This window comes from Lytechinus pictus, chromosome 8 (assembly GCF_037042905.1).
Source record: "Lytechinus pictus isolate F3 Inbred chromosome 8, Lp3.0, whole genome shotgun sequence".
NCBI lineage: Eukaryota > Metazoa > Echinodermata > Echinoidea > Temnopleuroida > Toxopneustidae > Lytechinus > Lytechinus pictus.
In genome coordinates, this window is record NC_087252.1 from 28,852,342 (window position 1) to 28,879,560 (window position 27,219).

Sequence of the window (27,219 nt, forward strand, 5' to 3'; positions counted from 1 at the left end):
TGCATATTCCCATAAAATCCAGCATTGACAAATTACTGCTTTCCCATGGGACTGAACAGATCCAGTAGTAACCCCTCTCTATGCCCATATGAAAAAAATTGTTCAGATATGCACCGTGGATTTTATATGAATATTTTTCTAACCATTAAAGGGGACGGGTCCGAAATTGCCGGATCCCATTAGTGGTGTGCGTCCTGTATGTCTTAAACGTATCATAAATAACCTGATTATTATTCATTTATTTTCTGGTCTACCCCCACAGCTTCCTTGATGTGCGAACGAATATCAGCACTAGAGGTCATCACCCAGGGTACAGTATCGCTATGGCTCCACCAGAAAGACCAATCCATCCCGTGCGATGTACGGCTCCAGGACGGAGAGCGGATATACGCATTCTCCTGGAGCCGCATGGAGCAGAAGGAGGAAGGGGAGGCCCCCTCACTGAAAACCATCGTGAAAGTGTTCAAGGATGCGGTATCGGGATCGGGAATCGAGAGCGGGAACTTTAGTCTTTCAGTGAACAGGTCGTTGGTTCTACACAGGCCCCCGACGATAGAGGACGAGGGGCTATCGTACGTCTGTAAAGTGATTTTATTTGGCGCCCCCAAGGGTCATCAAAATGCCAGTACTATTCGTGTTCTTTGTAAGTATATTAGCAACAAGTCATGTACCTTTTCAGATGAATATTGATGATTAGAGAATGAAATAGCCTGTAATTTTATTGTTATAGAGACAGTATAAAGTTTTTGAGAGAAAACAACGATAGATCATACGGCCTAATGACGTAGTGAATTATAATGATGTATTGTTATCTCACATTAATTGTAAGAAGGGGATGATAAACAGATCAAGGTAATTAATACTCAAAATAATTAATGTCCCAGAGTGCACGCTCGAATGTAGATTAATTGATCTCATTCTCACACACGCTCTCTTCTTCTTATTGCCTCCTATACAGCCGCTCCAAATGAGCCATATCCCTTTATTCCAGAATGTGCAAATGGCCATGAAAACGTTGAACGTAGGAACAACACATGTGTAATCAAACAAGAGGCTGGGACGAGTCTAAACCTAACGTGCAAGATGTCTGGATTTCGACCGCTGGTGGATCTAAGATGGACGAACAATTCTCATAGTGATATTCTAAGTTACAGAACGTTGACAAATGACTCTGATGGAACACAAAGCATGTCTGTGGCATTCGAAGTCATAGCTAGCCTTGAGAGACAGGAGTTTTCATGTAATGTTAGCGGAGAAGCCGTCTCGGGGGACAGATGGAGCGTAGTCGCCGTCCAAGGAGTAGAAGGTATTATCATTACAAAAATAATCGAAGGGCGACATTCCTACCATTCACCTTTTTTATAGTATATTATGTTCAAACTGCTTTTCCCAAATATTCGAGGATAAATCGGTTAGCCTACTTTTACAATATTTGTGTCACAGTTCCGATCGGTGGTTAAATAAAAAAACAAACACAATTTAGATATCATTTAGCCTATACATGCTATAAGAGTAGACATACCCATGATAATGAATATTGTTTCTACAATTTTTATTTCAATCAAAGTTACAAGTTTCTTCTTGGGTACGCTGGAGAGTGGATATTGGATGCTATTTGATAGGTCCTTATCCACTCTTGCAGGGTACTCCAGGCGCGATATAGTATACAAATAATACACACATTTACCGGGGTGTTAGTAAGAATTACAAGCACGCGGTGCCGTTTGAAGAGTTCTCACGCGCCCGAAGCAAAGCTGAGTGTGTCTGGACTGTTTCAACATTAACAATTCTGGTAAATATTCTAATGACCTAGCAAAATGATGTGCATGATATCTTTTAGAAGAGTAATGTAGATTCTTGTTAATTGGTATTCCATCCTCGTTTAAAACAGAACGAAACAAAATACAAAACATGGCCGGTCATTATACTGTACTTATGACCGCTCATCACCGGTCATTAGTAAATCTATTTTATGGCAGATAAATGAAAGGTCACGTATCATGCACAACCAATCATACCATTAGGATCACGTTTCCTCCTTATAATAGTAGATTTAAGGGTTATAATCCCATTGTTAAAGTGGAAGATCAGCCTGACAATAAGCTGGTTTTAGTAAATTAAAAGCAAAAATAAAAAAGTTCGGGGAAAAGGGATTTGATGAAAATCCATGAAAGAATAAGAGCGGTATAAATCTTTACAGGTTTTGAGTGTTTTTGCGTCGTATGCGAGCAGCTCCCCGTATATCATGTCATGTGAATTCAATTATTTTCATTTCTTTTTAAATGGAGCATGATAAATGAAAAGTTCTTTTTACTTGTAGAAGTGAGTATGAAATGATGTTTCTGACGATCGCCGCACAATTAATTAAATCACTTTCAATCCTCTGACAGAAAAAGGACATTTCTGTAAACATTTCTGTAAAAAAAAATCACACGACCAATCTGCGACGTCACAAAATGAAAATAATCAAAAATTCATAAATTATGTATTCTTTGACACGGAGTTTCATCGAATTTTCATCAATATTTCCCGGTTTTTTCTTCATTTATTTATTGCTTTTCCTAAAGCCATCGTATTGTCAGGTGAACATCCGTTTGAAATACTGTTCATTCTCATTCAAACTCTACAGCCGATGGCTCACCACTCGTGGTCATCATCGTCATCGTCGTCGCTATCTTGTTAGTACTCATAGTTCTCCTTATCGTCGTCATACTCGTACTCAAGAGCAGAAAGAGGTCGAGATCGAGAGCGGCATCAAGGGAACAGACGAAGCACGAGCAGCTCACTGACCTGGAGAAAGGTTCAGGTATGCGAGCATTATCATAATATCCTTTCCATAAATCAGTCCAACCGCCTACAAATATTTGTCGGTGGGCTGAAAAAATTTTGTATCTCAACAAAAAAAAAAACACCAGGACGACTCAGAAAAAAAAGTATATTTTATACTTATGACATGAGTCACTGGCGGATCCAGGGGGGACACAGCCGGCCCGTGCCCCCCCCCCCCCCTTGAGAGTCATAATCAAAATTTGTAATGTAAATATACCGCTTTTACCCAAGTATGCCCCCCCCCCTTTGAAAGTTAAGGACTTTTTTCCCCTTTTTTTAAAAATTTCCATCGGAAAAATGTGCCGCCCCCCCCCCCCCTTGGAAAATTCTGGATTCGCCCTTGACATGAGTCGCAACCTTCTTTTACCTGAGATGAGAGAGTGAGGACCTATCTTATGAAACTAAATCGAGTTTTAGGAACTGTCTAACCACTGTAGGACCACTAGATAGTTTTGAACCACCCTCACACAGCTTCAGAATGGACGACCATTTTGAAACTGACCCCATTCACACATTCATCACGAAATCTTTATCCCAACTTTTCGACCCAAATTGACTACATAATCATTACTGACTTAAAAAAAAGGGCTCTCCGTTAACTTATAAAATAAGATGCAAATGTGTCCGCCATATTGGGGCACGGGACATGAATCAAGGCAATCCTCTTTTTTATTATTATCTTGCTTGGCGATGTCGATAATGATTCTATAAATTTGCTTTGTTTTATCTCTCTTCCGTTCAAGGCCCCCTTTGCGTGCAAAATTTGAAAGATGATTTTCGGAATCAACATTGCCATGTTTTCGAATGAACTTTCTGAAAACCATAACTAATATTTTTTCTTCGAACTTGGTGCCCGGTATATATTCCCGCAAAATATGTTATCATTTTATAGCCTTAGATATGAGGGAAGATGATCAAAATTTATTTGCCAGAATGTAAGTTTTGTATACTTTATGATGATTTCTTTATCTCGAGAATATGTCATGCCGTTTTCATTTTCAGTTCTTTATCATATGACCATGTTTGATGCCGTGTTCTTAATTTCATGTTCAGTATTTTGGCATTAAATGATATCTTTAATTCGAGTTGTACGTTATCATTCATGAAGCCATGCGGGAGTATAATTTTCATGTCACTATCTTAACCATCCATATGCTAAATTATTAACAATATTGACCATGATTCCGAATATATATATATAGCTCTTGGAATATTTCTGGTATCCCATTATGAGCCATCCAATATTCATGCACTTGGGACTTAAATGTGATATTCCTTGTTGGAAATTCTGTCAAAATCTATCACAACATTATGTCAACATATTTTTTTAAAGTTCAAAAAAGGAGAAAAAAAATCGCTTGCTCGCATAAAAATACCCCCCCCCGCGCTTACGCCATGCCCCCCCCCCCCCGGATTTGTTAGCCAATTAACTGTGTTCACGCTTGAAGGTCATTAACGTAAAACCTGTCTTGCAGACTCTTATAACAAACTGGTTAAAATGAAAGGTCAGTTTGGTTCAACTAGTTTTAATTTCTTGTCGAAGTTGACTTGGAAACGGTCATTTCTGACTATGTATATATGGACTCAGTAACACCCCGCTGACCAATAATCTAGTCTTTTTGACTAGTTTGATGTCAGAGTGCATCCTTGTATTACCCACATGTTATTGCTTTGCATTGGATTAGTGACAGAAGGAGACTATAGTTCAATCTGCATTAGTGTTTCCAAAATATTCAATTGTATATGTTTTGCATCCATAAAAATACAACTTTCATCCTTATGAATAATGGGAGATATATATATATACTCTGGGTTCACCAATCAGGACCCAGTGACACAGTTTCAAATGATACACCAGCTCTGATTGGTTCCCAGTCAATGTTTTGAATTTAATGCTCATGGAATGATTAATCAATATCATTTAGTTATTTATGGGAAAGCTTTGGACATGGGATACTTATGCTTTAAAATCATGCTTAACACAAATTATTTGACCAATTAGATGACGCCATCTACGATTGATAATGAAGATGTTACCTGCCAATAAGCCAGTTCGTAGTTCCTTTCTGCGCATGATCAAAAGATTCTACGCATGATCAGAGGAAGGTCATTTATACTAACGTGACATGATGGTTTAAAATCTAATGAGATAAGCACCAACTTTGATGTCTTGATTATTCATATATTATTTTGAATAGTGGTTTTCATTTACATCCACAAAAAACAACAAGGCGTCCACGAACGACTGGTATTTCACAGTTTGCCAAGTACATTGTGCAACATGCTATGATATGCATTCAAAGCAACAAATACCTTCATAAAGTGTTCACTGGTGTGCTATTCTAGGCACCTGGTCTATTCAATTTCTTCATCCTGCTATGTAAGGCAAGCTTACGTAATATCTTGCTTTGAAATCTGCCTATCATAATGAAAGAAATGAAAGGTCATTTGACTAAAATTGTCCATGAGTAACTACGAACTGGTCTATTCTAAGGTTCATGTAAAATTGTGAATGTAGTTACTGTATACTAATACTATAGTATCCATCTTATAGTAGTTATATTGACTGATGGGTAATTTGACATTTTTATCACATATATATCTTTTCTGCTTATATTTCAGTGGTGTAATTATTTGCCATTAATATTTTCCTTGCGACGGGTTTTTTTTTTTTTTTTTTTTATTTGGTTTTTGGATTTTGTGTTATATATTTCTCACTATAAACCCGCTGGCCAGTGTTGGCCCATTCGCGGACCGTAGTATAGTAGTTATCAAACGCATGCTCAGGGCAATTTAGGCCTGAATTATTTCATCGTCATTAAACTAAAGGCAAGCTAATTGGACCCTTTAAGCAAGTATTCGCTAATGCGTACATAGAACATGCATATTAATCATTTGTAAACATTAACAAATTAACCATGTGGTGGAAGCGCTTTTATTTTGGAAATTGCATGTAGGCAAATCAACAGATTTTAACTTTTAAACCTTTAGGTGTGATTTGTAATTCATTTTCTCTTTATCTTCTTCGCTGAATACATTAGCAGTAAATCACTTCACTCTTTTGTTTCTTATTTCTTAGTTAGCGGCCGGTATGTTACCACAGTACATTGCAGACACCATAATTCATTTCAGCCATGCTTTCACCATCTGACCCTATGCGAATATATAATATACTCAAAGCTGGTTCATATAAAACTTCTTTTACTTCTTTAACCTCATAAACACAAACAACTTATCTTTTAAATGATGGGTTTCTATTTTTTTCTCTCGTTATAGACATTCGTCCAAAAGAAAACAATCACTACACTTTAGAACCAGGTGAGGCTATCAGCCATTATACGTGAATCCTTTCCTGTTTCCCGTCATTAAACCTCCGAATTGTTTCAAACTTTTAAGGTTTTTTTTTTTTTTTAACAAAGAATGAATACCATGTCGGTCAGCTGTGCTCTTTGTATTTTTGGAAAGGAACGGGAAGTCCTTTCGCCATCATATAGGTCATAGAAATAAGATGAGTGAGTCGCAAGATGTATTTGGGTATCCTATTAGTAGACTTATGCAAATGTCCTCCAGCTTAGCTATATTGTGACAACTGGCACCTTAACCAGGGAACTGGCTGGAATCGTTTCATAAAATTGTTCGTATTTTATTCCCGACTATATACACAGACGACTTTTGACCTCGCTGTTCTAAGATACCCCCCCCCCCCCAAACAAAAAAGAAATCTTATAACATTTAGGAGGGATGAATTTCTTTTAACCTAATTAAAATTTGGACTAATAATAAACTTTTGCTCCAAATTCCTATTCACATGCAACTAGAATTTCACTCCCAAAGGAACGGATTTCAAGTTATTGGGTTCTTGTTCTGTCTTATGTTATATCACCTAAGTGCAAAGTTGTAAATATGTTTTGTTTTATTTAGTTTTCAATAAAAACAAAAATAATAAAAGTAAAACATTGGTTAATGTGAATCAAGTGACTGAGAATCTCAGCCGTGTTTAAATTCATGCGTAACTTAACTACCAGGGCGCCGTCTTACAAAGAGTTGCGATTGATCCAATCAATCTCAAGTCTATGGAAATCCCTCAATGTCAGATTTTTTCTCTAGGAAATTTGCTCATTGTCCTATGAAAACAGAGAGAAGCATACTGAATTGTCAAGAAAACAGTGAATATATGAATTATGGCCATTCATAAAACAATATTTTGAACGAACATGTATTTTAGATGTTGACGTGCCTGGCTTTCCATAGTTGCGATTGATCGGATCAATCACAACTCTTTGTAAGACGGGCCCCAGTTTTGTGAAACACCATCCCTGTGATGGTGTAATAGGATGCACTGTAAAAACTGTGGTGTTAAAACTGACACCAGTTGGTGTTAATAGAGGACCACACCCCGAGGTGTTAAAATTACACCCTAGAGATTGAACATAACACCAAAGAGTGTAAATGTAACAACCAAAGGTGTTGTAATACATCTATAGGTGTTAAACTAACACCATCAATTTAACACCGGAGTAAAATAACTGGTGTGGTCCTCTTTGTACACCGGTTAAAACACAGGTTTTGCTGTGTGTAAGTACGACCAAAAACAAAGACAAACTTGTTTGGCACTGGTTAGTATTAAAGGTGAAGTCCACCCCAGAAAAATGTTAATTTGAATAAATAGAGAAAAATCAAAACCTAGCAAAACGCTGAAAATTTCATCAAAATCGGATGTAAAACAAGAAAGTTATGACACTTTAAAGTTTTGCTTATTTTTCACAAAACAGTGATATGCACAACTCAAATGAGAAAGTCGATGATGTCCATCACTCATTATTATTTTGTTTTTTATTGTTTGAATTATACAATATTTCATTTTTATAGATTTGACAATGAGGACCAACTTGAATGAATCATATAGTATAAAACAATGCTCATTCCATATGTTCAGGGAGGAATTAATCGTTGATTCACTTGACAATGAAGAGAAAATTAGAATATTCCCTATTTCATATGATAAAATACAAAAGAACTAGTGAGTGGATGACGTCATCAGTCTCCTAATTTGCATACTGACCATGATGTGTATATAATTGTCTTGTTAAATTAAGCAAAACTTTGAAATGTCATAACTTTCTTATTTTACATCCGATTTTGATGGAATTTTTAGTGTTATGCTTGTTGGATTTTCTCTGTATATATATATTCAAATCAACTTTTTGTTGGGGTGGACTTGTCCTTTAAATTCATGCATAACTATAACCAGTCATGTGAAACACCATGTAATAGGATGTATGTACGACAAAAACAAAGACAAACTTTTTTGGCACTGGTTAATATTAAGTTCTCGATTAGCCTTTGTGTAGACAATTTGGAAAACCGCAGCAAGTCGTAAAGGTTGTTTACGTTGACTGTTAATGAGCCCGGCTAATTTGGATTTCCTCTGCATAAAGGTGCCTCATGCGTGCCGACAGCATTTCTCTCTTGTAGAACTGACTAGGTGGTTGAACCCGATGTCCATCGATCCTTCTTTTTCTGCATTTTTGTTTTAATTTCTTCAGGGGTATGGTGAAATTTTGGTTTAAAGTTCCAATCGTTTGCTGTAAAACTTTGCCAGGTAGAAAAGAAGGAAACGCTTTCCACGAAATATGAAATATGACTGATTGTCACTATATTGTACATTCGATAGACCTTTTCCAACTTTTGAGATACAAACTTACAACTTAGCAACATATTCTCTCTCTGCTGGGTGAAAAAAAAGTCTTGTCACAAGAAGAGTGAAGACTATAATTATTTTCTTCCTTCTTGTTTGAGAAACAAACGTAGAGGGCGCCAACACTTATCCATGGATAGTTAATACAGGAACACTATCCATGGAAGTGTCGATGCCCTCTAACGGTTCCATTATTACTTCAGTAGAAAACGTTTTATATATGCCCCTATCTTTACTTTGTTGATGATAATGATGTAATGGAAATAAAAGTCTGATCATTCTCAGTAAATATTATACCTATGACTACATTTTGCTTTATCTTTTTTTTCTCTCTCTCTCTCCATCCATCTCTAATCCATCCCCTTCAGTTTCAGTAGTGGTAGAAGAGCCCCCGGTCGAGACCAGACTTAACGAAGGAACACAGACAGATATTCCAGAACCGCTCGAAGGTAAGGTCATAGGTCACGGGTCATTTGCCCACTTCTTCAAAAGTCTAAAGTCATTTCATGCATATTGAATATTGATTTGTAGCTGTAGAAACTGGGTGACTAATGTTTAAAAAAAAAACATTCATTAATGTTTCAAATTATATGATGGAAATTTGAATGAATACATTCATCAGGATGTGTTTATGTTATATTAGCCTACTATGTTTTTGTAGCCATCTATAACGACCGCCTCTGCATTGTCTAACTCAAAGCGTGCAACGAGCTAGTATAGGCAGCTTAAATTTCCCGCAGTTCAAGAAATTATATAATACTTTACAGAGCAATAGATTTTGCTTCAACCATGGACCTATAGGTCCATGCTTCAACCAACATCTTTTTTTAATAATTGTGTAACCACTTCGATTTAAGTCATGAATATACCTGCCACTTTTCCTAATAATGGGAATATTCCTATTTCGGATGAAAGGGAAAACATACATTTTAACCCGTGTGTTCTTATTTCTGTGAAAAAAAACTAGACTATTATTTGATAGGAAGATTAAGAACGTTCCCGTTTCTGGAAATTTGTTTCTATTTCTTGGCTACCAGGGAAGACTGATATGCATGTTATTTGTTTTTCATATTTGGGGATCATGATTATATAGACATTCTTACACAGTGCCTTCCATTACTATTGTTACGTATTTCAATTAACAGGGTAAATAAAGGGATAATGTTTGATTTTGGTTACTTACAGATGAAGACAGGATGAGTTCAGAAGATGAGGAGCAGTCCCAAGAATTGTTGAGCAAAGATGACAGGGAAGATAGCAAGTCAATCTCGATAGGTAAGTCAAGGGTTTTAAATCATGTCGTACCTGTTTGGATTTTTTTTTCTCTCTCTCTTCAAGAATGAAATGCCCAGCTGAATCAAATTAAGGTTTAATTCATTTTGTCTGGAGCTATTTGATTTTATTATATCTATTTATTTCCACATTCCATTAACAAAAAGTATATACAAGTGTAATCATTTTTTCTCAGCATAACATTACAAAAAGCAAATGACATAGTGAATAACACTATTCTAATGAAAATCTTCTTCCTCCTCCTTCTTCTCTTCTTCCTTTTCTTCCTCCTCCTCCTCTTCTTCTTCTTCCTCTCCTCCTTCCTCTTCTTCCTTTTCCACATGAAAACTCACGACCCCCACACATTACTAACCTCTTCTCCTTCTTCATCTTCTTCCTCCTCCTTCTCCTCTTCTTCCTTTTCTCCCTCCTCCTTCTCTTCTTCTTCCTCTCCTCCTTCCTCTTCTTCCTTTTCCACATGAAAACCCACGACCCCCACACATTACTAACCTCTTCTCCTTCTCCTTCTTCTTCTTCTTCATCATGTTCTTCCTCGTCCTCTTCCTTTTCCTCTTCCTTTTCTTCTCTCTCCTCCTCCTCTTCTTCTTCCTCTCCTTCTTCCTCTTCTTCCTTTTCCACATGAAAACTCACGACCCCCACACATTACTAACCTCTTCTCCTTCTTCTTCTTCTTCTTCCTCCTCCTCATTCCTCTTCTTCCTTTTCTTCCTCCTCCCCCTCTTCTTCTTCTTCCTCTCCTTTTCCCTCGTCTTCCTTTTCCACATGAAAACTCACGAACCCCACACATTACTAACCTCTTCTCCTTCTTCTTCTTCTCCTTCCTCTTCTTCATCTTCTTCCTCCTCCTCCTTCTCCTCTTCTTCCTTTTCTTCCTCCTCCTCCTCCTCTTCTTCTTCTTCTTCTTTCTTTTCCACATGAAAACCCACGAGCCCCACACATTGCTAACCTCTTGTCAATTGTTGTCATCAATAAAAACCATTCTATTCCTTTCACTCCAACCTGTCTCCAGGACCATCACAGCTCTCCAGCCGATCCGACATCGCCCATGCTGACTTCGGCGAGAGCTGGGTTTGCGTGAGCAACGAAGAGGTGAAGAGACTACGAGAAGCTAAAGATGACGACGGGACCGCGGTGGATGACCCAACTCCAACGGAAGAGCCCCCTCAGCGTCCGGGCCACTTCCGCGGCATCGCCCAAGGGTTCGGAAACCTTCTTGACACTGTCAACAACTTCCTGCGGCATGAAGCTTGATCCGATGGACACTGATCGTCGCAGCTGTTAGCTTATTTATTGCTCCTGATTTGGCTGCCTCAGCCAATCCTAGTGAAGAGTGTACCGTTAGGGATGTGATTCCTTGTCAGAAACACAGACTGTGATACAGTAGAAAGGGACGTTATGTTAATGGTCAGGAATGATTAAAAAACTTCGCTTGTACATCTTGCCATCTCTAATCTTGATGGGTATCTGAAGTATAACCATGAATGTCAAATTACATGAGCACTAACCTATTCGCAAACTCCCAAAACATGTATGCTTTGTAAGCCCTATTGCTTGTATTTATTACCTAAATAAGGATCTCACACGGAAATCTGATTTCATCATCGGTGACAATTTGGAGCCATGCTGGTTCCTAGAAAATATAGGCCTGAATGTCCATCTGAGTAATAAATTCATATAGTTATCACGGAGCTATAGATTTCATCATGTGTAGGTCTAATTCTTTATACAAGTTGCAAACTGGAAATCAAGGCTTCAGTAGTAAGCATATGCTCTCGAACTATAGGCCTACTATTGAAATTATTCCAGTGTTATCCGTCTTGCTGAGAGTCGTGAGTCACGTGATCGTGTCACATGATATTCTTGAAAGCTGCTATTGGATGATGCGGTGCAATAAGATAAATAGGCAAAATCTAAACATTGCAGCTCTGATGTGATTGTTAGTACCTTCGCACACTTTATTCCGATGAATTGCTCCTCTTTCATGTACCTCGGGTTGTCATTGAAATCGACAGAATGATCAAAATAAATTAAGGTCTTGTTGGGACAGTCGTTGGCCATGTTGGCCATGCTCTCTGGATACGACACCGAAGGTGATGTAGAATAGCGCCATCTACGTTTCGGACGCGTGCTCTTTCCGATTACGTGCCCATAGCACTGAGATCAGTGGCCCAGCATGCTAACTGCACGATGTATGAGAATAATTCTTATGTACAGCATCATGGTCACAAAATCCATTGACATTCCCGTCAATATTGTAACGTTTGTTGGGAAATGAGTCAACAAACACCTTTGTATTATTTGTTAGAATTGTCGAACTTGTACGTTTTACTGATCAATTTTAATTAATGTTTACATTGATAGTTTTTGTGATAGTTTGACCAGCTTAAACCATTACCTATTATCATCATTACTAATGTAATAAGTGCTATGTAATGTGGCAAATAGAATGCTTTCGGAGAAAATAATGAATAATAAACCTACCGTTTAGTTTGAGGCGTCGCGTCGTGAAATATGATGAAATATGCAGGTGAACTTACTTATTATTATTTTACAGAACAGGGTCTCTTTCACATTGCACACTCTGTTTATACTGCATTCTCAGAATATGTTTTAACCAAACCATGTTGTTGAATAATATTTACCGATTGTTGGTTAAAATATAAAATTACCAACTGTTGAATAAAATGTGAAATTACAAACTGCATGCATGTTGATCAAAATATGAAATTACAAACTTGTTTAAAATAGGGAATTACCAACTGTTGATTAAAATATAAAAATTACCAACTCACGGTTGATTAAAATATGAAATTACCAACTGTTAGTGTAATAACTATTAAAATATGAAATTACCAAGTGTTGATTAAAATATAAAAACCACCAACTATTGTTTAAAATATGAATATCCAACTGTTGATAAAAAAAAATGCAAATTTGTTTTCCATGCAATTTTGTTTTATCCAACAACTGGTAGGTTCATTTTTTAACCAACCTGTTGGTTACAAAATTTCTCCGAGTGTATTATCAGCATGAACACATTGGCTGACATGATAGAAGATGCGGGTTTATTAATTATTCATCTTAACTTTCTAGTTCAGGATGTTCTCTTTGTCATTTTAATCTACTCGTCTATTTGAAATTCCTCTTCTTTCGGTTTATTATTTATATCTGTTAATTTATTACGTTTACGTATAGAGGTTACACAACTCAGAAATATTACTTATGTAGTCAAAGTCACCCAGGATTAGTTCGTCGCACATAGCTGAGAAGTCCACCCCCAACAAAACGTTGATTCGAATAAAAAGAGAAAAAAATCAAACAAGCATAACACTGAAAATTTCATCAAAATTGGATGTGAAATACGAAACTTATGACATATTAAAGTTTCGCCTAATTTCACAAAACAGTTTTATTCACATCCTTGTTGGTATGCAAATGAGGAGACTGATGTCATCACTCACTCACAATTTTTTTTGTAATTTATTATATGAACTATGAAATATTCAAATTTTCTCACCGTTGTCCTGTGAAACAACGATTACTTTCCTCCCTGAACACGTGGAATTAGCATTGTTTTTTTTAATACTATATCTATATGGTTCAATCAAGTTTGTCCTTATTGTCAAAACTAAAAAATGAAATATTGTATAATTCAAACAATAAAAAAATAGAAATAGTGAGTGAATGACATCATCGACTGTCTCATTTGCATGTCACTGAGTTGTACATATCACTGTTTTGTGAAAAATAAGCGAAACTTTAAAATGTCATAACTTTCTTATTTTACATCCGATTTTGATGAAATGTTCAGCATAATGCTTGTTTGATTGATTCAATCATTTTTCTGGGGTGGACTTGACCTTTAGATCGGTGCAGAAAATGATTTTTTTTTTTTTTTTTTCATTTCTGTATAGTTTAATATCTCAAATACGTGCAACCGGTGAACTTGATAGAAGCACGAAATATATCGTAAGGTCTACAAAATATATACTCTTTGTCTTGTGTTTTGAATCATTGAATAAAATCAAGATTGTTTATACAATGAAAAAGTTAAAACACCTCCGATCGTATAGAATAAGACTAATGTAACATTGTGATGCTAATTATATTATGATGGTGTATTTCATAGAATTGCAGAAATAATTGTTTGATATGCAATTAAGCGTAAAGAAAGATAGTGTGTGAATTTTAGAGGCTTCAGTTTTGTTCATATTACTAAAGGGAGGAAAATAAAGCATTTATATATTATATATAGAGGTGCCAGTAATTGTAGATAGCAATGAACGAGCTTTATTTGCTTTGAATGCTCACATTGCCCATATCAGATGCTTGAGGGGTCAGATTGATTCGAGAACCGGGTCAGATTGACCCGGGAACAGAGTCTGTTGGTACCACAGACCGTTCCGGGTCAAAAAGAGACTATAAGGTCCGATGTAACCATTTTGGGGTCAAATATATTCCTCACTCCGTCACATCGGTCCTTGTATTGCGGGTATCAATTTTGAGCCACTTTACGGGTCATTCTGACCCCAGATTTTTTTTATTATTATTAAAAGAATTATTAATTCATACAAGTACTTTCTGAGTGCAGTAGCATTGAACAGTTATTCCATCACCATAATTTATTTTCATTGTTTTTACGTGGTGTTATTATGCCCCATTGCATCTTATTTATAACCAAACTCATTTTTTGTTTACATTTGTGTTTTTAGTGATTCCGTGCAATAATATCAGTCAGGTTTATCTTTTATTTTTACGTTGCTGCACGTTGCACATTATTGCCTAGATATATGAACACGATTGCAACTACTGGACAAAAGAATAAACTGTATTTCACAAAGAGTTTTTGTGACTTAAAGGAAACCAAAATACAAGGAGAGAATCCATCTAATCAGAAGAAAAAAAAGAATAAAATTTTCTCCTGTATTTCACGCATTTCACATAACCTCCTCTCCACCTTGACATATGTGGTGTGAATTATATTTTCCCATGACATATGTTATGCTCAGAAGGATCGAGGCAAGATGCAATTCGAAAGATAATTGGAAAACTCTGACCATTTTAACTAATGGAGAGTTGTCCACAAAATATGCGATTCTGAATCCCCATAGAAAGTACACTAAGACTATTTAAACGTCCATATAACCTGCTTCTTTCATAATCGATATTTATTAAACTTGTTTTGAATTGTTCCTCTCATTTTACTCTTCCCAATAAGATTGCTTAATTCCCTTCTTGGGTTTTGGTTTCTTTAAAATCGCACTTAATTCCCAGTTGCGTGCGGTTATAAAACGAAACCTGCTCTAAGTTCCACCGTGAGGATGTGCGCTAGTTCGTACACGGCACAAACGCTGTTTAAAAGTTGCATAAAACGCTGCTTACGATGTGAACTTGGAGAATGAAACCCTAGAAACCAGCTGAATCCATATCAAAGAGAAAAATCAAAGAAACATATTGTTGAAAGTTTGAGGAAGATTGAATGAATAATAAGAAAGTTATGAGCATTTGAAAGACGAGATCACTAATGCCACGTATAGATCCTCCCATTGGCAGTGCGACCAAGATCTGTGATGTCACACACGTACAACTCCCTAATTACTTAAGTACTTATTTCACTTATATTCTCACTTTTATAGAGTCTATTACAAGGTGAGGTGTTCTCTTTATGAGAGGACAAGTACAGAGGTTTCACAACATTATATCATTGATGAATCGTTTGTCATATGATTAGACTGAGCAAAAAGAGATGTTTTGGGGTATATTTTCAGTGTCCAAAAGGGGAGAGTTGTTCATCTGTGACATCACAGATCTTGGTCGCATTGCCAATGGGAGGATCTCCATAGCATTAGTGATCTCGACATTCAAATGCTCATAACTCTTCTATTGCTAGTCCTATTTCATTCAGACTTTTGTTGATCTTATTCTTTGATTTTTCTGCTTTCACAAAAGCTAACTTGCTCCAAGAGTTTCATTCTCCTTTAACAGTAGTTGATTAACACTTTAAACACCCATGTTTAATTCATTGAGCATTAAATGTTTAAAAAGAATTAACTTTGTTGTGTAAGATTTTAAACATTTGTTTGAGCTGTTCATACAACTTCTGTACTCATATAACGTAAACATCGTCGGATAAATGAAACAGCGTTTATGGTGTGAGAAAATAATTACTCTAGTTGCTTTCGTGTTCCATATAATTCATGCTATTTTACTTTTTGTTGATGATGTCACGTTATTTATAAGGTGTCCACATAAAGAATGTTTCTTAGTATCTTCATAAAACAGTTTCAGGAAGAATGATGATGTCTGACTCAAATGATTGTTGTGTGAGGGTAACGGAGGATAATTTCCTCCAAATTATATAGGTGCATTTACATGAACTTAATAAAGTGTGAATTAAACGCGTATTGCTTGGTGTTATAACGCGTGCAAAGGAAGTTGTTCACATAATAACCACAATGCACATTGTTCAAGAGTCTGTACTTATACTGTGATTGAAAAAAATATACCACATCGTGCTGTACATGTATATCATTTGGTATTAAAATAACTATTTATGCAAAATAATGACAAATGGTGTTATTTTCATTTATTTCTTTGTGTTATTCATTTATTATGAATATGAATGTATTTATTCAAAATTTTCCATTATTGGTGTTGTCACCTTATTTACGACAGGGTACTGCTAAATTTCTTCACCTTAATCACCACTAATCACCACTACTGGGAATGGTTCTTAAAAGGACTTCTCCTGGGAGTATTTTTGTCAAACAACTTGTCGGATCGACTTTCCTCCATTGCGATCGGCTGAGAAGCTCTATGGCAATTGTTAGATAAAACATGAATTGTCGAATAAAACGCCCGATATAGGTCTTTTCACGCAACTCTCTCCCAATGTCTTATGCTACGAGTCATTTTGTCCATGGCCGTGTGCGAGATATTTTCTTTTCTTGTGGGGGGGGGGGGGGGCAAGTCGAGTAAAATTTTTCGAAGAGACTCAAAAGTGAGGGCCGGAGCGAAGTTACCGGGCTTGTCATTGGGTCGCTTTTGCGTTTCCTGAAGTAAAATTGAAGAATTTCGGGCACGCTCTCTGTGAGTTGTGTGAAAATTTTCACTAAACAACTGCATGTAAGTTTGAACAATTTCGGGGGGGGCAGTTACCATAGGAACTGTGCTTTTCAGCCAATCAAATTCAAGGAAAGTTGTCGGATCTGACTACATGTCAAACAAAAACAAAAAAATAGATGAAACGCCCCCTGAAAGGAACACAGTATTCACTCCTTGATAATGCTCTGATCAGTGACGATGTTAACTTTGTCGTTTTTTAGGACCTTTTTCTGACGAGCGAATGAAAGAAGAAATAATCATTCCACCGACAGTTATCTTCATTTTTTCCGTATGAGAGCTTTATTGTTTCATCATCACCGAGTCCAAAGTCTTTTTATAGGAAACAAATCCATTATCCGCTGTGAACAATAAACCGCGCAACAATCATCACAGTCTGACCTATGTACTCTCTTGTATATGCTACCATAAGGTCAAAAGCAAAGGTCAAGTTCAGAGGGTCAGTTCCGGTGCAGTTATTGCTAAAAAAAAAAGACATTAGACTCGGGAAAGCCATTATAGCCATTATTATACATAGCATACACAATATACATATATATTCATCATTTTTCAAGTCAACTGTGGCGACATAATATAGGCACATTGTTAAATTATCTTCTATACAATGATTCAGTTCTCCCGCAAATATGGTTGTCTATCGAGATTGTGTGTTGTGTTTTCTCTTTCGAAAAGGGGCCATTTTGCAAATGATTGTTAAAGGCGGGTTGATTTAGTAATTCAGTTCCAATATGAATTTCCTTTTTCGCAAAATAAATAAGGAGATTATCGATGAAAAAAAATCGAACAATAAAAAAAAAACGATGAATAAAAAGGACCTAGAATCGATCATTGAGGTACACCACATGAAGGATAACAACACCTGAAATTACAGTTTGATATGATACCATCCGATTAATTTTGAATAACTTTCAAACCAAGAGTGTGACTATGATAAACCTCGCATACCATAACATTCTATTTTATGTAATTAAGTGGAGTAACCAATTAAATAACATGCCTTAATAAAGTCGAGAAAGACACCACCAAGAAAAACTAAACTTAAACAAGAAGCTTAACAAGAACGAATCTGACTAATCTGCGAAACAAATGAAGCAACAAAACCATGAAAACGGAGGAGGCTCGCCTAAAAAAAATCCAAAACGCAGGTCCAGAGTAATCAACTTTGGAAAAAAATAATGTGTTAAGGATGACATTAAAGGTCAAGTCCACCTCAGAAAAATGTTGATTTGAATCAATAGAGAAAAATCAGACGAGCAGAATGCTGAAAATTTCATCAAAATCAGATGTAAAATAAGAAAGTTATGACATTTCAAAGTTTCGCTTATTTTCAACAAAATAGTTATATGAACGAGCCAGTTACATCCAAATGAGAGAGTCGATGACATCACTCACTCACTATTTCTTTTGTTTTTTATTGTTTGAATTATACAATATTTCAATTTTTACAAATTTGACGATTAGGACCTCCTTGCCTGAAGCACAAAATGTTAAAATAATGGAATTCCACGTGTTCAGGGAGGAATGAAACTTCATTTCACATGACAATGACGAGAAAATCAAAATATTTCATATTTCAGATAATAAAATACAAAAGAAATAGTGAGTGAGTGATGTCATCAGTTCCCTCATTTGCATACCGACCGAGATGTGCATATAACTGTTTTGTGAAATGAAGCGAAACTTTAAAATGTCATAACTTTCTTATTTTACATCCGATTTTGATAAAATTTTCAGTGTTATGCTTGTTGAATTTTTCTCTTTTTATTCAAATAAAGTTTTTGTTGGAGTGGACTTGTCCTTTAATGATTATAGTTGCGATGTCTAGTCGGGCAACGACTTGGTCCATTCCCTTTATCCGCCTTGGTCATTGGGGGCGCTTTAACAAAGTGCGTTCTGCGTACTCCATTACGATTCTTTCACACCGTCTTACGTCCTAATTTGGATTAGGGATGAAAAGAAGTTTGCAGGAATCCTGCGTGAAAGACGCTGCTCTGTCTTTTGACAAGGGGTCTCATAAAAGGCATCTCGATTCTAAAGTTCCGCCAGATGCTGTACATCGAATATCAGATGACTCCTACTGACGACATGGCCTTCAACATGAAATTCAAAATGGATTGTACCCGGACTATCCTTCATCTCCCAACAGAAAATCTTAAGCTCTTGTCCTTGATGGATCTCCTTAATGTACTCCACAGCGTAGGTCTTCAATCTGTAGTGGATCAGCTCTCGGTGGAAGGACTTGAGGAACCCCGCCACAGCTGCAGAACTCCCTGCATCGTAGATGAAACGCATGTACGGCATTTGATTAACATGCCCATTGTGGTCCACGTCACTCCACTGAGTTGCAGTCTTCCACTTGAAGACATTATCTTTCGCAAACTGCGTGGGTATGAACTGATGCCTCTTTGGGGCCTCCTTCAGCGTGATCTTACCCTCATACTTCTTGATTGATTCCAGACTAACCGGTACGAGCTTCTTTTCTTTCAGGTCAATCGTCATGCATTGCATTTGGCCTGTCATGTAAAGCAGGTTGGACTCGTCATCTCGAAGTTCAATGCCGATGTACGTAGATGTCCTCCCTAGATAGGCAATGTAGGAATCGTATCTGACTGGCCTGGAAACGAAATTGGTAGAGTGGTATGCAAGTAGGAAGTTTAGACTGAAACAGCGGCCAAAGTAAGAGGTGCTCTCGTCTGGCTCGCCATCTGCAGCGACTGGTGAATGCTGTAATGCTGCCAGCAGACTGTATCCTACATGGTAATGAGGGTGAATGGCTCCTATTTAAACAAGAACAAGCAAAAACAAAGGATGTGTCTATAGATCGAAGATACGGCGTTACTTTGAACTAGCCCATCCCACTTTGATAGGTTAGAACTTTATTAATGAGAAAAAAGTTGTGGGGGCATGGCGAATGGAAAATTTATTTAAAAAAACTGCGAGCAAGCGAAGCTAGTGAGACAAATGTTGGACCGTTCCGGGTCAAAAAGAGACTTGGGTCCAATGTAACCATTTTGGGGTCAAATAGTTTCCTCACTCCATCACATCGGTCCTTGTATCAATGAAACAAAAATATAATATGAAATTCATAAAAATATAATATAAAATACGCATCATACAAAAAGTTAGTGACTGTCTTTTACCAATTTTGTTGAAATCGTTCCAACCGAACTGCTTCAGATGATATGACTTGGGGTATTTGTCTGGACTTGCCTTCAGGATATCTTTCAAAAACCTTTGAAACTGATGGTATACGGTTTCCATAGTGGTGGTTTCTCGCTGCATATTACAGCTCCTTGTGAAAACCTGGCGATTTCTAGCGAACAGGGGAAGACAGATATGAAATATTATAAACTTTCTCTTCTTTGCATCGGATCAAGCTTTATGGGGCATAACAGGTAACGTAAGCTAATGTTATACACTAACATGAATGCACAGTGGTGAAACGAGCCTCCCCCCCCCCCAAAAAAAAAAATGAAATAAATAAATAAATAAATGAATAAATAAATAGATAAAGCAACATATAGTCTTTCTTACACAGGATCTGTAAAAACTATATCATCACTTTTCTGGGGTGAGGTCAAGTCCACCCCAGAAAAGTGATGATTTGAATAAATTGAGAAAAATCAAACAAGCAAAGTGCTGAAAATTTCATCAAAATCGGATGGAAAATAAGAAAGTTATGACATTTTAAAGTTTCGCTTATTTTTCACAAAACAGTGATATGCACAATTCAGTGACATGCAAATGAGACAGTCGATGACGTCCCTCACTCACTATTTCTTTAGTTTTTTATTGTTTGAATTATACAACATTTCATTTTTTACAGATTTGACAATAAGGACCAACTTGATTGAACCATATAGTATTAAACAATGCTAATTGCACATGTTCAGGGAGAAATTAATCGTTGTTTCACACGACAACAGGGAGAAAATTGGAATATTTCATATTTCACATAATAAAATACAAAAGAAATAGTGAGTGAGTGATGTCATCAGTCTCTGCATTTGCATACCGACAAGGATGTGAATATAAATGTTTTGTGAAATTAAGCGAAACTTTAAAATGTCATAATTTTCTTATTTTACATCCGATTTTGATGAAACTTTCAGTTGTTACATGTTTGTTGTATTTTTCTCTTTTTATTCGAATCAACTTTTTGTTGGGATAGACTTGTCCTCACACATTCTATAATTTGTTCACATTCTATTTGACCATGTGACTGCCCGCCAATCTTGAGTAAACATATTAAAAAGTCTAACTTTAGGAGAGTGTGAAATCCATGTAGCACTAAATCCATTGCATTGTGGTCCGGCCCAGTGGATTAGTCTCCAGACTTTGAAACAGAGGGTCGTGGGTTCGAATCCCAGCCATGGCGTTATTTCCTTCGGCAAGAAATTTATCCACATTGTGCTGCACTCAAACCCAGGTGAGGTGAATGGGTACCTGGCATGAATTTATTCCTTGAAATACGTGTGCGCTGTAATCTCAGCAATTACGGCTGCCAAGCTACAGCTGGGGTAATAATATCCAAGTCCTTTGAAAGCGTATCTATAGAGACATTATTCATAATTGTGATATGCGCTATACAAGAACTTTATATTATTATTATTATATCCCCTATTCCTGCAGAATCAAACATATTTGTAATAAATGATAACCATTGTGATTTTGATGGAGATTGTATGTCTCCTTGTAAATGCAAAAGGAATTTCAAAATTGTAAATGAGTGCTTGGACTCTTTTCCCTTAACTAATCTCAACCAGAATCCGATCATCTGCGAAACAAATTAATATATGGTTTATATATAGGCCTACTAGCAGTATTACTATACGACTACATCCCACTAGCTATAATGAGGGCCTATTACGTCGGGCCTACTACAAACAGCCACACCGGCAGCCACCATTCATACACCTAAAACGTTTCCTTTTTTTCTGACTCGTATGAGTATGATATGTTTCTTCTTGTATTTTTATCACAAAATGCAGAAAACTATATGCTTTCGGCCAATGTCTACGTCTACCCAAACCAATCTTGACATATAGGGCCTAACTATATATGCTGATAAGATCATACATATACCTATCTAATGCACATAAGCTTTTCTAAATAAACCTACCTCAAGTATTTTCCATAATGCTCCCTTGTCGTTCGATAGAATGTAACCCGAAGTCCCGTGAATAGACAATTACTGGAGACGAATGACGCCATTGTTTATTGTAGGTTGAATCAGAATTTAACAATAAAAATGTTCCCGACAATATTATCTGCCAGTGTCAAGCCCGTCTCGAGTATACTTTACCATGGAGCTGCATGGTATACTGCATACGTGGCTTTCCTTCAACCATAGATTATTGTGTTCACTCTAGCTGTTCTGGTAAAATTCAAAGAAAAATTTTCATCCTTTATTCCCCGTTTTCTTAACAAGAGCATTCTGTTGGAACAGACTCCTAACATTTGCGATGACATTATTATCATAACCTATTGGAAGTTCACGCCGGGAGTTCGCGGGCAGTTCACCAACGTGTTCTGGGTTTTCACAATCCCGACCTTTCGTTGGAGAACGCGAACGCTTATTTACGACGGCAGTTGATTTTGGAAGAGACTTTTGGGCCCGTCGTCTACTCGTCATGGTCGTAAAACTCTGTCCTGCAATGCAAATTGTGTGACATGAGATTTTTTTTCGTTTCGCATCTGCAACGGAAACATTCAATATGCGTTTCGTGTGCAAAATTCTGGTTGCTACTATGGTAAAAGCGATATATCCGATTTAGGACGACTTTCCAGAGCCACATTTGGTTCCTCCCAGAGCTCGAGAGGCTGCCCGGGGGGCCCCACTTCCATTGACGAGTGGATACCAGGCGCGACCACGCGTAAAAGGGGACAGAGTGGGCAAGTACGTTACGTATATATAGGCCTTTGTAACGTTATAAGGGTGTCAAAAACGATGTTTAAAATACTGAAAAAAGTGATATATTTCCAATACTTGTAGGGTTTCACAAGCCAAATACTTGTTAAAAGATGATTTTTCATAATCTGAAAAAGCCTTGCTTCTCTTGTTTAGGGTGCTTTTCGAAACCGCATGGTCGTGCCTGGTATCCACTCATCAATGGAAGAGGTACGTCCCCCGGGAATTTGAATCTTATCCCCCATTGTTAATCCCCCATTTTTTGGGGATTAGATAAGTTAAAACATAATGCCCATTACATTGTGTGCTAGAGGCATATCGTTTGTGTAGAAGGAGTAAACAAAAGAAAAAACCCGCAATTTCGACTGGTATTCAGACGTAAACATGCTGTGTACATATCAACGCATGCGAAATGGTTTCAACTGGAGAGGTCATCTGACCCATGGAATCAATTGCCAGTGATCCACCAATAATCCACCATGCAATATCGATTCGATGGACTGTAATGATCTATATCTAAGCCTTAATTCAGTAAGTTTTTCCTCACTCAATATGTACTCGATTTGTTTGAAAAACCACTTTCTTATCCATGTCATAATCTATTGTGGGCCCTGCATTTCGAATATCTCCAGCCAGCTGTCATAGCTAGTAGAGGTTCGCCGCCGGCTCAGGGGGCATATACCTGTATACGATGATGACCAGACGTACACATGCATGAAAACGGGTGTCGCGTGAAAGAATTTTGCACACGAAAAGTACATCTATAGGGCCTGTATCACAAAGCTTAACAATGAATGTAGAACAGTTTTCTATGATTGATTCCATTGATTATAATCTACAATTACTCGTGAAAATCGAATGTACGATTAATCTTTAATTTTTGTGTTAGGGGACCCTAATCTTACCGTCCCTGAGGTTTGCAAAAGGTGGCTAATACCATGCATGATACTCCTCGGGTCAGTGTTTCAGAGGGGCCTAAAATAGTGTTGCTTTGGCTTGCTTCATTCATTTAAGGACAAGTCCACCTCCAACAAAGAATTGATTGGAATAAAAAGAGAAAAATCCAACAAGCATAACACTGAAGATTTCATCAACAGCGGTTGTAAAACAAGAAAAGCTTCGCAAACAGTTATATGCACATCATGGTCTGTACCGGCCTACCGGGGGTCTGTATACGTATGTAAATGAGAGGACTGATGACGTCACTCACTCACTAGTTCTGTATTTCATTATACGAAATATGAAATATTCCCAATTTCTCCTCATCGTCCTTTGAAACAAAGTTTTATTCCTCCGGCCCTCAAACACGTGGAGTTACCATTGCCTTAACGTGTTATGGTTCAGTGAAGTTGGTCCTGGTCAAATCTGTTTTAAAAAAATTAAATATTATAATATTTCAAACAATAAAAAAGTGAGTGAGGGACATCATCGGCACTCTCATTTGCATGTCATTGAGTTGTGCATATTGTTTTGTGAAAAATAAGCGAAACTTTTTAAATGCCATAATTTTCTTATTTCACATCAGTATGATTTTGATAAAATCTTCAGTGTTATGCTAATTGTTTGATTTTTATCTATTTATTTAGTTTTCTATTGGGGTGGACTTACCTTTGATTTGTCTGCTCTTCCAATATCAGGGGCCCGTTTCATAAAGGACTTGCAACTGTTGTTGCCATTATGGCAACTACCATGGCAACCTTGATTCTGATTGGATGCTGAGCCCCGTTACCATGGTAGTTTCCATAATGGCAAAGTTACAACAGTTGCAAGTCCTTTATGAAACCGGCCCCAGAGTAAATGGCATCACCGGCCTCTCTTTTTTCCTTTTTTTTTTGCAAGTAGGTCCATGACATAATAGGCAGGTTGATTTTCTTTCTAAAGTTAACCAACAAAGACAACAAATACTCGATCAGTTAAATTTTTTTTATTCTCATATATTGAATGCGTCATTTTATTCCGGGCAGCGCACTTTTCATTCAGCGGACTCGCACCTACAAAAAAACACCACTGTTTACTATATATTAACATTATAAACAGTATTTGATTGTTAACGGTTTAAACAAATGTTTAAGATTCTAAACATGATGATGATAACAATAATAATAACAACAACAATAATGATAATGATAATAAAAATAACAATGATAATAATAATGATAATGATAATAATGATAATTATAGTAATAATAATAATAATAATAATGATAATAGTAATAATGATAATACTACTAGTAATAATTGTATCAATACTACAAATCCTAATAACATTCCGCTTTTGTATAGCGCTTTTAATGCATGGGCCGTCGGGACTCTGTAAGCGCTTCAGTTACCAACGTGTTTACATTACCCCAGTCATCGGATTCTGGCATGCTGCACAGAATGTATGCACTCTCTCTACTCCCTGAGGAGCATACCAACAAGCGTTCAAACTGCAAAGACTCAATTGCTATAGGACCTACCATAGGCGGATCCAGGGGGCCCGGCCGCCCCCCCCCCCCCCCTAGTGGTGGAGCAAAAAAAAAAGGGAGAAAGAAAAAAAGGAAGGGGGGAAATGAGGAGAGAAAAGAAGAGGGGGAAAGAAGAAGAGGAAGACGAATCAATAAAATAAGATGAGGGGAATCCTTTGAAAATGAATGACAAAATAAAGTAAATAATATTTAAAGTGTAAAAATTTTGCTCGCGCTTCGCGCTCGCATTGCATGTTCGATGAGATACAAATCTATTTTAATGGACTGATATGGGGCCTACAATTTTTTGCAGTCAATATATACAAAACAAATTTTAGCTCGGACATCAAGCTATCATTATTTTGTTTGATCTATGTGGCATCGCACATCTTTGTTGCGTTGCCGGTGTGGGGATCTCCGTATAGCGTTGGTGATCGCATTGTTCAGGTGCTCGTGGCCTTTTCATTGTTTGTCTGATTTTTCTCGGGCTTTCGTTGGTCTCTTTCTTTGATTTTTCTGATTTCACACGGGCTATTTTGTTCTAGGGGTTTCATTCTCCTTTAATACTTATCATATGAAGCATCATTGTAGCGATTCTACTATGCATTTCCCAGTCTGTTCCCATTTCTGTTGGTAACAACGTAGTGTTATTTTATTATCATATTTCAGTAGCTAAGTAATCTCATTTCTTCAATGTCTTAACACAATTATTTACACTATTTTTTTGATCATATTTTAGTAGCTAAGTTTAAATATTTATATGTATTTTGCATCATGATATTATTGTAACTTTATATGTTTTTTATCCCTGTTAAATCAGGACATTGATGTAAAACAGCAATTCAGCTGATCTTTTTATCCTGAATAAATATTTTCTAATAAATAAATAAATGTACAAATTGATTTTTTAAAGTGTTTTGTAAAATGTCCGTTTTATTGTGGAAGTGTCAACATTATCAGCTCGCGCTGCGCGCTCGCATTATTTGATTTGCCAGGTACCTATCTCTTCGTATATATTCCATAAAATTCTCAAAATATATTTTATTCTTTTCAGTAGTGATTGTCAAAACCTATGATGTATATAATATACTATTAAAAAATCCCCTTTTCGTGACAATTTATAAAAAAATTTCGGCTCGCGATTTGCACTCGCATTAATTGTTTAAAAATGTATTAACCCATGCATCCCATTCATAATTACAAAAGTGCTTAAAATGTCCATGCAATTTTCAGGCCTTAATATCAACAATTCCCGCGCTCTCATTAGGCTTATTAGATTAATAAATGAGATGAAATTTACGTGAATTCCTTATAATTTAATTCTCCCTTTGTTCAGAATTGAATATCGACAAGTTTCATCTGACGCTAAGGAAAGGAATAGATAGACAGTCATGATGAAAAAAAAACATCCTTATAGAATGTCCCGGCGCGTGGTTAAAATAATTAAAAAAAATATCAGCTCGTGTTTCGCGCTCGCCTAATTCATTAGGTGCGATCCAATTATTTGTCTTAATAGTGCTTGAATTGACTCCTTTTTTTTAGATCGGAATATCAAATATTTTCAGCTCGCGCTTCGCGCTCGCATTATCGATATTCATGATGACAAAAATGTACTTAGAATGCCCAGATGCTTAGGTATAAGTCTAAAAAAACGTGCATGTTTATTGAAATACGCAGCTTGCTCTGTATTTAAAACGTGCTTAAATTATCCAGTTATATCATAATATAAAAATACTCTGCTCGCGCTTCGCGCTCACATCGCTAATGATTTCCAAAACATGAATAGTGTCCCGTTTTTACTGAGGTCTGTAAATCTAATTTTTTCAGCTCGCGTTTCGCGCTCACATTGTTTAGTTATATTTCCTAAAGTGTTCATGATCACAAAAAGTGCTTAGAATGTCCATTTTTAGGTCGGAATT

At 36.7% G+C, this 27,219-nt stretch overlaps 2 protein-coding genes across 3 annotated transcripts; one reads left to right on the forward strand and one right to left on the reverse strand.

The window, feature by feature from the left end:
- Positions 1-266: 266 nt before the first annotated feature.
- Positions 267-14,441, forward strand: LOC129266568 (uncharacterized). Of its 2 annotated transcripts, XM_064103895.1 has the most exons (7): positions 267-643; positions 959-1,306; positions 2,630-2,806; positions 6,106-6,147; positions 8,896-8,976; positions 9,713-9,802; positions 10,830-14,441. In XM_064103895.1, the coding sequence occupies exons 1-7, from the start codon at positions 271-273 to the stop codon at positions 11,069-11,071; spliced, it is 1,353 nt and encodes a 450-aa protein (XP_063959965.1). In that variant the 5' UTR covers positions 267-270; the 3' UTR covers positions 11,072-14,441. The 2 variants fall into 2 exon arrangements, with proteins under 2 accessions (XP_063959965.1, XP_063959966.1); XM_064103896.1 differs by lacking the exon at positions 6,106-6,147.
- Positions 14,442-17,211: 2,770 nt separating this feature from the next.
- Positions 17,212-22,250, reverse strand: LOC129266654 (uncharacterized). The gene is made up of 3 exons (XM_064103145.1): positions 22,065-22,250; positions 20,083-20,255; positions 17,212-19,719 (listed from the first exon to the last, which is right to left on the reverse strand). The coding sequence occupies exons 1-3, from the start codon at positions 22,154-22,156 to the stop codon at positions 18,974-18,976; spliced, it is 1,011 nt and encodes a 336-aa protein (XP_063959215.1). The 5' UTR covers positions 22,157-22,250; the 3' UTR covers positions 17,212-18,973.
- Positions 22,251-27,219: the final 4,969 nt, after the last annotated feature.

Bases quoted from the DNA above. Each gene is read 5' to 3' on its own strand.
- LOC129266568 (XM_064103895.1), top strand. From the start codon at position 271: ATGTGCGAACGAATATCAGCACTAGAGGTCATCACCCAGGGTACAGTA. The intron at 1,307-2,629 runs GTATTATCATTA...CAAACTCTACAG, and splicing joins CGCCGTCCAAGGAGTAGAAG to CCGATGGCTCACCACTCGTG. The intron at 9,803-10,829 runs GTAAGTCAAGGG...ACCTGTCTCCAG, and splicing joins TAGCAAGTCAATCTCGATAG to GACCATCACAGCTCTCCAGC.
- LOC129266654 (XM_064103145.1), bottom strand. From the start codon at position 22,156: ATGGCGTCATTCGTCTCCAGTAATTGTCTATTCACGGGACTTCGGGTT. The intron at 20,256-22,064 runs GTAGGTTTATTT...CCTGTTCGCTAG, and splicing joins CATTATGGAAAATACTTGAG to AAATCGCCAGGTTTTCACAA. The intron at 19,720-20,082 runs GTAAAAGACAGT...TTGTTTAAATAG, and splicing joins GAACGATTTCAACAAAATTG to GAGCCATTCACCCTCATTAC.